This window comes from Hylobates moloch, unplaced genomic scaffold (genome assembly GCF_009828535.3).
Source record: "Hylobates moloch isolate HMO894 unplaced genomic scaffold, HMol_V3 SCAFFOLD_16, whole genome shotgun sequence".
NCBI lineage: Eukaryota > Metazoa > Chordata > Mammalia > Primates > Hylobatidae > Hylobates > Hylobates moloch.
Genome location: NW_026652291.1, coordinates 72,035,027 through 72,049,051, shown reverse-complemented (window position 1 = coordinate 72,049,051; position 14,025 = coordinate 72,035,027). Strand labels below are relative to the sequence as shown.

The window sequence follows — 14,025 nt, the reverse complement described above, 5'->3', positions numbered from 1 at the left end:
AGATTTTAGTATCTGTGAGAGGTCCTGAAACCAATTCCTCATGGATACCAAGGGACAAATGTAAACAAAAGTAGAGAAATGGTATAATGAACTCCCATGCACTCATCACCTAGCTTCAGCCATTATCAATTCATCTCTAGTCTTATTTCATCCATAAGCTGCCCCCCATCTCAGATATGTAATTTCTTCTGTAATACCTCAGTATGTATCTCTAAGAAATAAGGTCTTATTTTATAAATGTAAGATCAATACCTTTATACCTTTATTATACTTAAGAATTAATAGTTCTTCAACTATATCTTGAATCACTATGGCATCATTTGATACCATATTTACTATAAATCTATTGTTTTGGATATTCTTATTTACTTACTTTTATAGAGACATGGTCTTACCATGTTGCCCAGGCTAGTCTTAAACTCCTAGGCTCAGGCAATCCTCCTGCTTCGGCCTCCCAAAGTGCTGGGATTACACAAGTGAGCCACTGCACCCAGCCATTCTTACTTATTTTTAAATTGACGAATAACAGTTATACATATTTATCATGTATAGCATGTTTTTGAAATATGCATACATTGTAGAATAGCTAAATTGAGCTAATTAACATGAGCATTACCTTATATACTTACAATTTTTGTGGTGAGAACATTTAAAATCTACTCTTAGCAATTTTCAATGATATAATACGTTGTTATTATTAACTACAATCATCATGGAACTTATTCCTCTTACCTAACTGAAATTTTTTCTCCTTTGACTAACATATCCGTTTTTTTTTTTTTTTTGAGACGGGAGTCTCGCTTTGTCACCCAGGCTGGAGTGTAGTGGCACAATCTTGGCTCACTGAAACCTTCGCCTCCCAGGTTCAAGCGATTCTCATACCTCAGCCTCCCATGTAGCTGGGATTACAGGCACACTCCTGGCTAATTTTTGTATTTTTAGTAGAGATGAAGTTTTCGCTATGTTGGCTAGGCTGGTCTTCAACTCCTGACCTCAAGTGATCCACCCGCCTTGGCCTCCCAAAGTGCTGAGATTATAGGCGTGAACCATCATGCCCGGTCAATATTTTTTGATTATTGAACCTTATTTATTATACCACGGGCCAGTGTACTTTTCTGTAGTAACTCACTTTGGATTCTCTCCCTTTGCTTTCACACAAGATGTGTCCTTATATTATAGATATCTTAACTTGAATCAAAGGAGAATTCAACTGAGACTGTCATAGAAATGAATTAAACAGGGAAAACAAATTACTTAGCAGAAGTCTAACAAACTATAATAAATAAGGAATTTGAGCTATTGCAAATAAACAAAAATAAAAAACACATATAAGAAGTTATAATTTATGGCCGGGTAAGGTGGCTCACGCCTGTAATCCCAGCACTTTGGGAGGCTGAGGTGGGTGGATTATGAGCTCAGGAGTTCGAGACCAGCCTGACCAACATGGTGAAACCCCATCTCTACTAAAAATACAAAAATTAGCTCGGCGTGGTGGCATGTGCCCATAGTCACAGCTACTCGGGAGGCTGAGGCAGGAGAATCGCTTGAACCTGGGAGGCGAAGGCTGTAGTGAGCTGAGATCACACGACTGCACTCCAGCCTGGGTGACAGAGTGAGACTCTCTTTCAAAAAAAAAAAAAAGAAGTCATAATTTATGACATAATTAATCGAAGTCAAAATTGGTGATATCCTAAATGTTGTTTTTTGTTTTTGAGACAGAGTCTTGCTCTGTCGCCCAGGCTGGAGTGCAGTGGCGAGATCTAATCCCGGCTCACTGCAAGCTCTGCCTCCAGGGTTCACGACATTCTCCCGCCTCAGCCTCCCAAGTAGCTGGGATTACAGGCACCTGCGACCACGCCCGGCGTTTTTTTTTTGTATTTTTAGTAGAGACAGGGTTTCACTGTGTTAGCCAGGATGGTCTCGATCTCCTGACCTCAAGATTTGCTCACCTTGGCCTCCCAAAGTGCTGGGATTACAGGTGTGAGCCACCGCGCCCGGCCCCTAAGTGTTTTAATTAATTTGAGGTTGGCCTATGAACACTTTAGCAGACTCTTTCTAGGACCTGGCTAGTTCCAAATACTAACCTAAAACTGAGAAAAATAAAGCATTTACAACCTTCAATTAGTTGTGACACTCTTTTTCTATGCCACATTCTTACTGTATACTTGACTCTGTTAATATTACATAGAGAACAGGTACCATTACCTGAAAGGTTAGTTTTGATCCTGGAAATCTATTTATAATTGCCAGCTGATGTCCCTGCTGCCACTTAAAAAACAGGCGTTGGGTCTTGGCATCAGGCAGACAGGCCTTGTGGTCCCGCATCAGGTCTTTTGTGATAAACCTGCAGTGATTCCCGGAGTTCAGTGTGGCATACAGAAGGAATGGATCATCCTCCGAGCTGAACCAGGCATAAGAAAGGACACAATCAAGCACAGCTGAAGAGGCAGAGGACAGCGTTTTTCACTGCACTTTTTACTTACTTTCCTTGGAGGTGCCTCTGATTTCTTAACCAACATGATGCTAGTAATACTTAAGAACCACCTGAAAGTCCTTAGCTGGTAAGCAATACTATCTAGAACACAGATGGAAAGCTGAGGGGAACGGAATGCTAACGCCTGGGATTCTCACAGCTCACTGGACTCTTCCACTAGAACGATGAATTCTAACAATGCTCTCCTCACACTTAAAAGTTGCTTCTCTTTGGGTATTTTTCCTATTTGCCTTATCTATCACAGAGCACACCTTTTCCCTCTCTCTTCACCCAAATTCAAGAAACACCCAAAATACTACTAGGGCAGGACGAGACTTTCTTGCAAGCCACCAAATAACTGGCTGCCCCTAAAGCTGAACTGGTATTTCAGAGCAGCTTCTAGATAGTCACCTGGATCAGCACCCCAAAACATCTTCTTTGGTAAGAGCCAGTGACTCAAAGCCTCCAACAGACCATCAACCTTAGCACTTATTATTTTCATAAATGTGCTGTAAAAATGGCAGTAACGACCTTGCTTTAGGAGATTCAGACTACAACTTGTGATATGCCGTACGCCTTGATTCAAATGACCCTAAATAGGACCATTTAAAGTTTTCTTTATCCTGAAGTATTTCAAGTGAAATGATAAAATGACGAAATTTGCGTTATAACTCTCCAGGAAAAAAAGAAAAAGAAAAAATGTGTGCAGTTTATGGAACAAAATTAGCAAAATGATGGTAATTGTTGGAGCCGGGTGACAGTTACAGGGGGACTCACTATTCACTATATTATTCTCTCTAGTGTATGTTTGAAAAGCTTCTTTGGCACATTAGTGGAAAACAGATTTACTGTTAAACACTTAAATATTCAAATCCAAACCGACAGAAGGTCAGTGAATTGATCGTTACAACTGAGTTTGGAACTTCAGCTGATGCAATAAATACAGACCCCAAACCAAGCAGTGAGACCACTTTCCAACAGGCTTCTTGGTCATAACACTTCAAATTTATCTAATTCTTCCATATAAGGAAAATAATAATGATCATGACAGCAACTAACATGTGTTTTCCATGTACTTGGTGCTATGCCAAGAGTTTTACATGAGTTATTTACACGTATTATCTTATTTAATCTTTAAAGCAACCCCATAAAAGTTACACAGGAGATAAGGAAGACAGAGAGAAAGGAAAAACCTTTCCCAGACAGGGAGTGGCAGGGCCATGATCTCAACCTGGGTGAACTAATTCCCAAGCCTACAATCTTACTGTCTACCCAATGTTGCCATTAGGTCTTCTGCTCTTGGAGAAATGGAGGCACCATCTTCCAGCTAAAAAAAGAAGGGATGTGGTTTGGGAACTGGATGAGAGGTTTGCTTCTCCCTTGCTTTATGCATTGAGAGCTATTGTACTTTTTAAATAATAAATGATTTGGGGGCCGGGCGAGGTGGCTCATGCCTGTAATCCTAGCACTTTGGGAGGCTGAGGCGGGTGGATCACGAGGTCAGGAGTTCGAGACCAGCCTGGCCAACATAGTGAAACCCCATCTCTACTAAAAATACAAAAATTAGTTGGGCGTGGTGGCGGGTGCCTGTAATCCTAGCTACTTGGGAGGCTGAGGCAGGAGAATCGTTTGAACCCGGGAGGTGGAGGTTGTCATGAGCAAAGATTGCGCCACTGTACTCCAGCCTGGGTGACATAGCGAGACTCCGTCTCAATAAAATTAAATAAAATAAATGATTTGGAGAATATTGACAAATCTTGAAGTTATCACATTCAGACTATGAAACCTAGATTTGGGGCTGAGGCATATACACTCATTAAGCAAAGTTGGAAATAAACTTTTGTTAGCATAAACAATATGAAAATCTCAATGCACAACAGTTCATTGAGTTCATATGTGCTGTTGCGGATGTGTACTCCTCCTAATTAGCTATTTTCTTCTTACTTTATGGCTACTGTAGGTTTGTGGGTTTTTTTTTTTTTTTTTTTTGAGACAGTCTCACTCCGTAACCCAGGCTGGAGTGCAGTGGCACGATCTCGGCTCACTGCAACCTCGGCTTTCCAGGTTCAAGTGATTCTGCTGCCTCAGCCTCCCGAGTACCTGGGACTACAGGCGTGTGCCACCACATCTGGCTAATTGTATTTTTAGTCGAGATGGGGTTCGCTATGTTGTCCAGGCTGGTCTCGAACTCCTGATCTTGAGTGATCTGCCTGCCTTGGCTTCCCAAAGTGCTGGGATTATAGACGTGAGCCACCGTGGCTGGCTTACTTTTTGTTACTGACCATGTTTACCATGGTTCCTTTGGCTTCCTGGGAAGCTGCAGCTCAACAGCAATTGTCTCCTTACATTTCGAATAAAATCTAGGCCTCCTGCTTGTCTACCAGGATCTGCAGGGTCCTCTGTATTGCGGTTTCTGCCTTCTCTCTAATCTCAGAACTTATTACTTTCCCTCTTGCTATTATAGCCCAACTGGCCGTCTTGCTTTCCTCAAACACACGCCAAGCTTATGCTTGCCTCAGGGCTCCTTTGGGCTCCTCTTTTTTTTTTTTTGAGATGGAGTCTCGCACTGTCGCCCAGGCTGGAGTGCAGTGGCGCGATCTCGGCTCACTGCAAGCTCTGCCTCCCGGGTTCACGCCATTCTCCTGCCTCAGCCTCCTCAGTATCTGGGACTACAGGCGCCCACCACCATGCCCAGTTAATTTTTTGTATTTTTAGTAGAGATGGGGTTTCACCATTAGCCAGGATGGTCTCAATCTCCTGACCTCATGATCTGCCCGCCTCGGCCTCCCAAAGTGTTGGGATTACAGGCGTGAGCCCGGCCTGCCTCAGGGCTTTTTAAATATTTCGTGTTATTTGGGATGTTCTTCCCTCCACCTCTCCCCATTTCTCAAATAACTCACTCCTCATTGAATTTGCCCCCTCAGAAAGGCTGTTCTTGACCACCCCATTCACAACCCTCTGACCTATCCCTTACCTAAATTCTATCTACCTTGCTTTATTGTCCCCATAGTACTAATCACTGCCTGGAATGACATTACCTGTTTATTTGTTTATCTGTTTATTGTACATTCTAAGAGGGCAAGGACTTTGTCTTTTTCACTGCTCTTTCTCCAAGAACATAGAAGGTGCTCCTGTTTGTCAAGTATTTGCTAAATGATCTACTTAGGATCTTATGGCATGTATTCGGTGTACTAATCTCCCTCCTGACTTATCTTCCCTCCACTTCTCCTTTATCCTGATTTCCTCATCTGTTTAAGTTTATCCTGCCGTAGAAACTGTAGTGTTTTTTTTTTAGAAGAAACCGTAGTTTTGTAAGTTGTCTCAAATCTTTTTTTTTTTTTAAATGAGGGTGAGTATACATATACACATGCATTTAAAAGATAGGTTTTAAAGTAGGTAACTAACAAGCAGATGTCTGCAGCATAGTATAATTTCACCTATTACCTCCAACACTTACATGTTATCAGCAAAAAAACAGCTGGCTTGCTTTTGCACCTCTTTCATCTCATCCCTTCTCCACTGGGAACACTGTCTTAGCATGTGCTTCCGGCCTAGGACCAGCAGTCGCAGATTCTGTTTGGCTAGTTGAGAGACGACATTCAAGAGCTAAAAAACACAAAGCCAGAACCCCAAAAGGTCAAGGGAAGATTCTCAAATTAGTGGAGTGATTTTTCCAGCAGGCCACCTCAATGGTGAAGCACTCTTTTCTGGTAGGTGGTAAGAAAACAATCCATAATAATTTCCCATCTTTGAAAGCCTGAGGAAAATGCTTCCCTATTACATATTAATGTCTAACATCTGCCTACTGGTCAGGCTACATTGCGGGGGGGGGGGTTGTTTTTTGTGTGTGTGTGGGACAGGGTCTCACTCTGTTGTCCAGACTGGAGTGCACAGGTGCAATCATAGCTCACTGCAGCCTTGAATTCCTGGGCTCAAGCAATCTTCCCACTTCAGCCTCCTGAGTAGTTGGGACCACAGATGTGTACCACGTCTGGCTAATTTTTTTTTTTTTTTGAGACAGAGTTTCGCTCTTGCTGCCCAGGCTGGAGTACAATGGCGAGATCTCAGCTCACTGCAACCTCTGCCCCCCCAGTTCAAGCGATTCTCCTGCCTCAGCCTCCCAAGTAGCTGGAATTACAGGCATGCACCATCACACCCAACTAATTTTGTATTTTTAGTAGAGACGGAGTTTCACCATGTTAGTCAGGCTGGTCTCAAACTCCTGACCTCAGGTCACCACTCGCCTCAGCCTCCCAAAGTGCTGGGATTACAGGCGTGAGCCACCATGCCTGGCCTAATTTTTTTTTTTTGGGGGGTAGGGATGGGATCTCACGATGCTGCCCAGGCTGGTCTTGAACTTCTGGCCTCAAGAAATTCTCCTGCCTTGGCCTCCCAAAGCACTGGGATTACAGGTGTGAGCCACTGCACCCAGCCTAGTTCAGCTGTTTTAAACTGTGCTCACTAGGGCCCACTAGGATAGAGATAGAGAGGCTCAAGAGGGATGGGATTTTGTTTCCTATACATGTCAAACCTTGTTTCAACCCAAACAGCTCAACCTTTATATATTTATCATATTGGTATTCTGCATAAGTTGTGATTTGAATAAAGGCTTCTACTTCTTTTTAAGTTTGTAAATTATTAGACTAGACAGTGACTTTTCTATGTTATGATTTTATTGCTAATACTGCCTCCTTTCATTGAAATCCCCCTTTCTACTAAAGATCTGTCGATTTCTACCCTGTAGCCTACTTCCCAGTCAGTTATTTTATCCCCATTCTCTCCACTTCTCACTGGCCTCCACTTCATTGTGTGCACATGAACTCCTCAAAGGTCTAGACTTGGGTTTTAGAAATCTAGTACTTTGGTGAGCTTGCCTATACTCAATTTTTCATAAGGAAAAGTACATAAATTACTTTTATGTACCACCTATTAAACTAAGCTATAAATGGATATTACTAAGTAAAACAAAAGCTGAAAAAATTATAACTTTTATTATATAATCATGTATCAGAAATATAAAAGATCTTTATAAGAATTGGTGGGCCCACAAAAATCACAAGTTGAAAGGTCTTGCAGAAATCCTTAATTTTCTTGGGTCTTGGTTGGAAAAGGTATTTTAGTCTAGCTTCTCTTTACTCATAAGTTCCTCCTCTGTAGATAATGTCCTGTAATCAGGACATTACTTAAAGTCCTATCATCAATAAAATTAATTCATTTATTTAATCATCTATCAAATATTACATTAATACCTGTTATATCCAATATACACGTAGACGCTGACGATCTAATAATGAATTATCAAGGGCTGAATTTTTTTATTTTTTATTATTTTATTTTATTTTATTTATTTATTTTTTTGAGACGGAGTCTCGCTCTGTCGCCCAGGCTGGAGTGCAGTGGCGCAATCTCGGCTCACGGCAAGCTCCGCCTCCCGGGTTCACGCCACTCTCCTGCCTCAGCCTCCCGAGTAGCTGGGACTACAGGCGCCCGCCACCACGCCCGGCTAATTTTTTGTATTTTTAGTAGAGACGGGGTTTCACCGTGGTCTCGATCTCCTGACCTCGTGATCCATCCACCTCGGCCTCCCAAAGTGCTGGGATTACAAGCGTGAGCCACCGCACCCGGCCTATTTTTTTATTTTTTATTTTTGAGACAAAGTCTTGCTCTGTTGCTCAGGCTGGAGTGCAGTGCCGCGATCTCAGTTCACTGCAACCTCCACCTCCTGGGTTCAAACGAGTCTTCTGCCACAGCTTCCAGAGTAGCTGGGATTACAGGCACACGCCATCATGCCTGGCCAATTTTTGTATTTTTAGCAGAGACGGGGTTTCACCATATTGGCCAGGCTGGTCTGGAACTCCTGACCTTGTGATCTATCTGCCTCAGCTCCCAAAGTGTTGGGATTACAGGCGTGAGCCACTGTGCCTGGCCAGCTGAATTTTAAAAATATTACTGTTTATTGCTTTGGACTGATATTGAATTTTTGTCCAATAAGATTTTGCTAATCTTAGTAAGGAGTAGTTGGCTTTTTTATCCCTAATTATTAGTTCTATAATTAAGACATAGAATAGGCCAGGCAAGGTGGCTCACATCTGTAACTTCAGCACTGTGGGAGGATGAGACTGGAGGACTGCTTGAGGCAAGAAGTTTTAGACCAGCCTGGACAACACAGCAAGACCTCGTCTCTATTAAAAAAAAAATTAGGCCAGGCACGGTGGCTCTCACCTGTAATCCCAGCACTTTGGGAGGCCGAGGTGGGCAGATCACTTGAGGTCAGGAGTTTAAGACTAGCCTAGCCAACATGGCCCCATCTCTACTAAAAATACAAAAATTAGCTGGGCGTGGTGGTGCATGTCTGTAATCCCAGCTACTGGGGAGGCTGAGGCAGGAGAATTGCTTGAACCCGTGAGGTGGAGGTTGCCGTGAGCTGAGATCGCACCACTGCACTCCAGCCTGGGTGACAAAGCAAGACTCCATCTCAAAAAAATGAATGAATGAATGAATGAATGAATAAATAAATAAAATAAAAATTAGCCAGGCATGGCGGTGTGTCCGGAATTGGTGGGTTCTTGGTCTCACTGACTTCAAGAATGAAGATGCGGACCCTCGCGGTGAGTGTTACAGTTCTAAAGACGGCGTGTCCGGAGTTTGTTCCTTCTGATGTTCGGATGTGTTTGGAGTGTCTTCCTTCTGGTGGGTTTGTGGTCTCGCTGGCTCAGGAGTGAAGCTGCAGACCTTCGCAATGAGTGTTACAGCTCTTAAGGTGGCACGTCTGGAGTTGTTCGTTCCTCCCGGTGGGCTCGTGGTCTCGCTGGCTTCAGGAGTGAAGCTGCAGACCTTCGCCGTGAGTGTTAACAGCTCATAAAAGCAGCATGGACCCAAAGAGTGAGCAGTAGCATGATTTATTGCAAAGAGCAAAAGAACAAAGCTTCCACAGTGTGGAAGGGGACCCGAGCGGGTTGCCACTGCTGGCTCGGGCAGCCTGCTTTTATTCTCTTATCTGGCCCCACCCATGTCCTGCTGATTGGTAGAGCTGAGTGGTCTGTTTTGACAGGGCACTGACTGGTGCATTTACAATCCCTGAGCTAGACATAAAGGTTCTCCACGTCCCCATCAGATCATTTAGATACAGAGTATCGACACAAAGGTTCTCCAAGGCCCCACCAGAGCAGCTAGATACAGAGTGTCGATTGGTGCACTCACAAACCCTGAGCTAGACACAGGGTGCTGATTGGTGTGTTTGCAAACCTTGAGCTAGATACAGAGTGCCGATTGGTGTATTTATAATCCTCGAGCTAGACATAAAGGTTCTCCAAGGCACCACCTGAGCAGCTAGATACAGAGTGTTGACTGGTGCACTCACAAACCCTGGGCTAGACACAGGGTGCTGACTGGTATATTTACAAGCCCTGAGCTAGACATAAAAGTTCTCCACATCTCCACCAGACTCAGGAGCCCAGCTGACTTCACCCAGTGGATCCCGCACCAGGGCTGGAGGTGGAGCTGCCTGCCAGTCCCACGCCGTGCGCTCGCACTCCTCAGCCCTTGGGTGGTCAATGGAACTGGGCACTGTGGAGCAGGGGGTGGCGCTTGTCGGGGAGGCTCGGGCCGCACAGGAGCCCATGGAGGGGGTGGGAGGCTCAGGCATGGCGGGCTGCAGGTCCCGAGCCCTGCCCCGTGGGAAGGCAGCTAAGGCCCAGCGAGAAATCGAGCGCAGCGCCGGTGGCCTGGCACTGCTGGGGGACCCAGTACACCCTCTGTAGCCGCTGGCCTGGGTGCTAAGCCCCTCATTGCCTGGGGCCAGCAGGGCCTGCCGGCTGCTCTGAGTGAGGGGCCCGCCAAGCCCACGCCCACCCGGAACTCCAGCTGGCCCACAAGCACCGCGTACAGCCCCGGTTCCCTCTCACGCCTCTCCCTCCACACCTCCCTGCAAGCTGAGGGAGCCGGCTCCCACCTTAGCCAGCCCAGAAAGGGGCTCCCACAGTGCAGCGGTGGGCTGAAGGGCTCCTCAAGTGCCGCCAAAGTGGGAGCCCAGGCAGAGGAGGCGTCGAGAGCAAGAGAGGGCTGTGAGGACTGCCAGCACACTGTCACCTCTCAGTGGCATGCACCTGTGATCCTGGCTACATGAGAGGCTGAGACAGGAGGACTGCTTGAGGAGTTCAAGGCTACAGTGAGCTACAATTGTACCACTGCGATCCTGGGCAACAGAGTGAGACACCATCTCTTAAAAAAAAAGAATGGACACAACTTGCCCACTTCATGTGAGCTAACACTCAAGCAGGTAATTACCTTGAGGACACCAAACCCAAAGATTTACAACTAGTAAAATATAGTTCTTTCCTTCAAAGCTAGGAATAATGGTTTCTGTGCTCAAGCAGTTATTTCCTAGACCTCTCTATGTGTAAGGCATATGGTAGGTATCACAGCTGCAGAATTTTAAGCCATAGTCCCTGCCTTTAGTAACAGAGTACCCAATATTATTATTATTATTATTTTGAGACAGAGTCTTGCTCTGTCACCCAGGCTGGAGTGCAGTGGCACAATTTCAGTTCACTGCAACCTCCACCTCCCGGGTTCAAGCGATTCTCCTACCTCAGCCTCCTGAGTATCTGGGATTACAGGCACCTGCCACCATGCCTAGCTAATTTTTGTATTTTTAATAGAGACGGAGTTTCACCATGTTGGCCAGGCTGGTCTCAAACTCCTGACCTCAGGTGATCCACCCACCTAGGCCTACCAAAGTGCTGGGATTACAGGTGTGAGCCACTGTGCCCAGCCCCCCAATATTTTCTTAACTATCAAGACTAAGAAAACATATATGCTGGCTCTACACGTATTGGATGGGTCATAAACATATTTTTTTCGTTAATAAATATTTTCTGATTAGCTGAAGAATATGCCCAACATCCATTTTCATCCATCATAAAGTAGCTCACATTTGAAAACTTGAAAAATGAAAGAACAAACGACTCACAGCTCACTACCCAAAGATTGTTAATGTCTATTTACCAGTCTTTCTGTCGTATGTATTTTTATTTTTATTTTATTTTATTTTATTTTTCTTTCCAAATCAATAGGTCTTTTGCATCATTTAAATATCACAAATAGGTCTTAGGAATCATCCAGCATCTTGTTTCAGAAGCTGGGCAACTCTTAGAACTTATTCATCAGCCGGCTGAACAGTTCCTTTTCCAGAGACATAGATACCATCCAAAAATGTCCTGATATCCTTGTTTTTAACTGTCGTGGCTTGCTGAATCAAAGCCTCTAAATTGGAAACAAGCTCAATGTCATTACCTTCAAGGATTAATTCATCTTTCTGGGCTTGAGATACTGAACAAGCAACACCTGTTCTCATCCGAACCCTGAGGATGTATTTTTCACCCAAGAAATTTCAGATTTCAACAAGAGACCCATTCTCCTGGATAACGACATTGATGGGGAAGTGAGCATACATAGACCTCATCTTGTAATGGAAGCCCAGTGTAACATTCTTGATCACGTTCTGTACATGACTACAAATAGTCTGAACGGCAGCCAGTTCCTTTCAGTTTCCCCACCATTTGTCAACCTGGAGCCTCTTTTCTTTCTTTCCAAGAAGACTGAATCTACACTGATGTGATTGAAATCCCTCTGCAGGGTTCCTCTGGGGCCTTTCACAATAACTGTGTGTCCCTTCAGAGTAATGTCACCATTTTCTGGAATGTTGGCAGTCTGGTTGCTGAGAATGGTCTTCGTTCTCTCAGTAGACATGGCAAAGAAAGCTAGTCTATGTATTTTTAAACATAATCTTATAAGCTATTTTAAAAGTTGGGCAAGTAATGAAAGGCAAACATCTATACTAGTAAACTTTGATTCATGGATTCAAATAGCTCAAAAGACATAGGCTGGGTCTGGTGGCTCAGGCCCGTAATCCCAGCACTTTGGGATGCTGAGGCAGAAGGACTGCTTGAGGCCAGGATTTCGAGACCAGCCTGGGCAACACAGCAAGACCCCATCTCTAAATAATAATAATAATAATAATAATACAATTATAAAAAAAATTCAAACAAAAACTATTTCTGATACTGATTGCTTAAGTTTTCAGGCAACTGGGAAAACATGGCTTAAAGATAATACAGTTGTGTCTTCATAGCTATATCCTGGTTCAGATAAATGGCCTTGAGTTTACTAATAGTACATTAAAGACTGGGGCCCAAGGAAGAGCAGAAAAGCCTATCTTGAACTATTCTGAGACACCATCTTGTGGCTGAGAAGTCTCTACTAGAAGCAGCTCTCTGAAAACAATGAAAACAAAGGAGAACAAATGAAAGACACAGGGAAAAAGATGAGTGTGCAGCATAAAAGCCCTGGCCTGAAACTCCATGACAGTCCAGCCATGAACCCACTTCCTCTGGGTAAATTCCAAGGCTGGATCCAGTGGGCTGAGTCAGTGTCATAGGGTCATAGGTATACTTGGAATAGTTTTTTTTTGAGATGGAGTCTCACTCTGTTACCCAGGCTGGAGTGCAATGGCACGACCTTGGCTCACTGCAACCTCCGCCTCCTGGGTTCAAGTGATTCTCCTGCCTCAACCTCCTGAGTAGCTGTGATTACAGGTGCCCGCCACAATGCCCAGCTAATTTTTGTATTTTCAGTAGAGACAGGGTTTTACCATGTTGGTCAGGTTGGTCTCAAACTCCTGACCTCGTGATCCGCCCACCTCAGCCTCCCAAAGTGCTGGGATTACAGGCGTGAGCCACTGTGCCCGGCTACTTGGAATAGTTTTTTAAAAAAGACAGAAAATTCAACTTAAGATTCTATGTTAGATCAAAAGTAAAACTAGGAGGGAAAATGGAGTAGATGTACTTCTCCCTATGTCTCCCACTAAGTGCAACTAAAAACCTTGGACATTATATATAAAATAAACATAAGAAGACTTGGAAAGGTAGAGGGAAAAATGGCAAACTGGCTGGGGACCTCAGTACACAAGGACTGACATGGTGGTCAGTTCCCTGGGTTTTCTTTTTGCCACATATATCCCAGAATTGGAGCTGAAGAAGCTGTCAACCTAGAAATGTCAATGTGTGCAGACAAAAAAACCCAACAAAGGCTTGTTCTCTCTAGCCAAAAGACCAGGAAAGAGGCAGTCTTACTCAGAAAACTTGGTAAAATAACATCAGTAGACTATGATGCTGTGTATGTGTGTGTGTCTGTGTATGTATAAAACAAATAGAGTTGGCCAGGTGTGGTAGTTCATACCTGTAATCCCAGCACCTTGGGAGGTCAAATTGGGTGGATCGCTTTGTTGCAGGAATCAGGAGGACTAGACAGACTTCAGGGTAAAGCAGGAGGATCTTTACTGAGTGCACTCAGACCTAGTAAACTTAACATCTAAAAAACCGGGCTAAGAGCAAAGACAGCACTTGACTTTTATATACCCTTCAAAAAGGGGGTGGGCTAGCCTGAAACAAACTTATGGTGGTGCGAAAGCAAGAATACAGAGGCAGAACAAAGACAGTTAATCAAACTGTGATAGGTGCATAACTCAGGATTACACATGACTATTGCTATAC

At 44.1% G+C, this 14,025-nt stretch overlaps 1 protein-coding gene and 1 pseudogene across 3 annotated transcripts in view; both read right to left on the bottom strand.

Annotated features, from left to right (window-relative positions):
- PRORP (protein only RNase P catalytic subunit) overlaps positions 1-14,025 on the bottom strand; it is a 152,242-nt gene that overhangs the window by 842 nt on the left and 137,375 nt on the right. For all 3 annotated transcript variants that reach the window (XM_032179475.2, XM_032179474.2, XM_058429601.1), the window contains exons 6-7: positions 5,931-6,079; positions 2,206-2,401 (exon numbers count right to left, since the gene is read on the bottom strand). In XM_032179475.2, the coding sequence (XP_032035366.1) occupies positions 2,206-2,401; positions 5,931-6,079 (345 nt within the window). The remainder of the gene's footprint in view (positions 1-2,205; positions 2,402-5,930; positions 6,080-14,025) is intronic.
- LOC116456201 (large ribosomal subunit protein uL6-like) lies at positions 11,631-12,223 on the bottom strand (annotated as a pseudogene).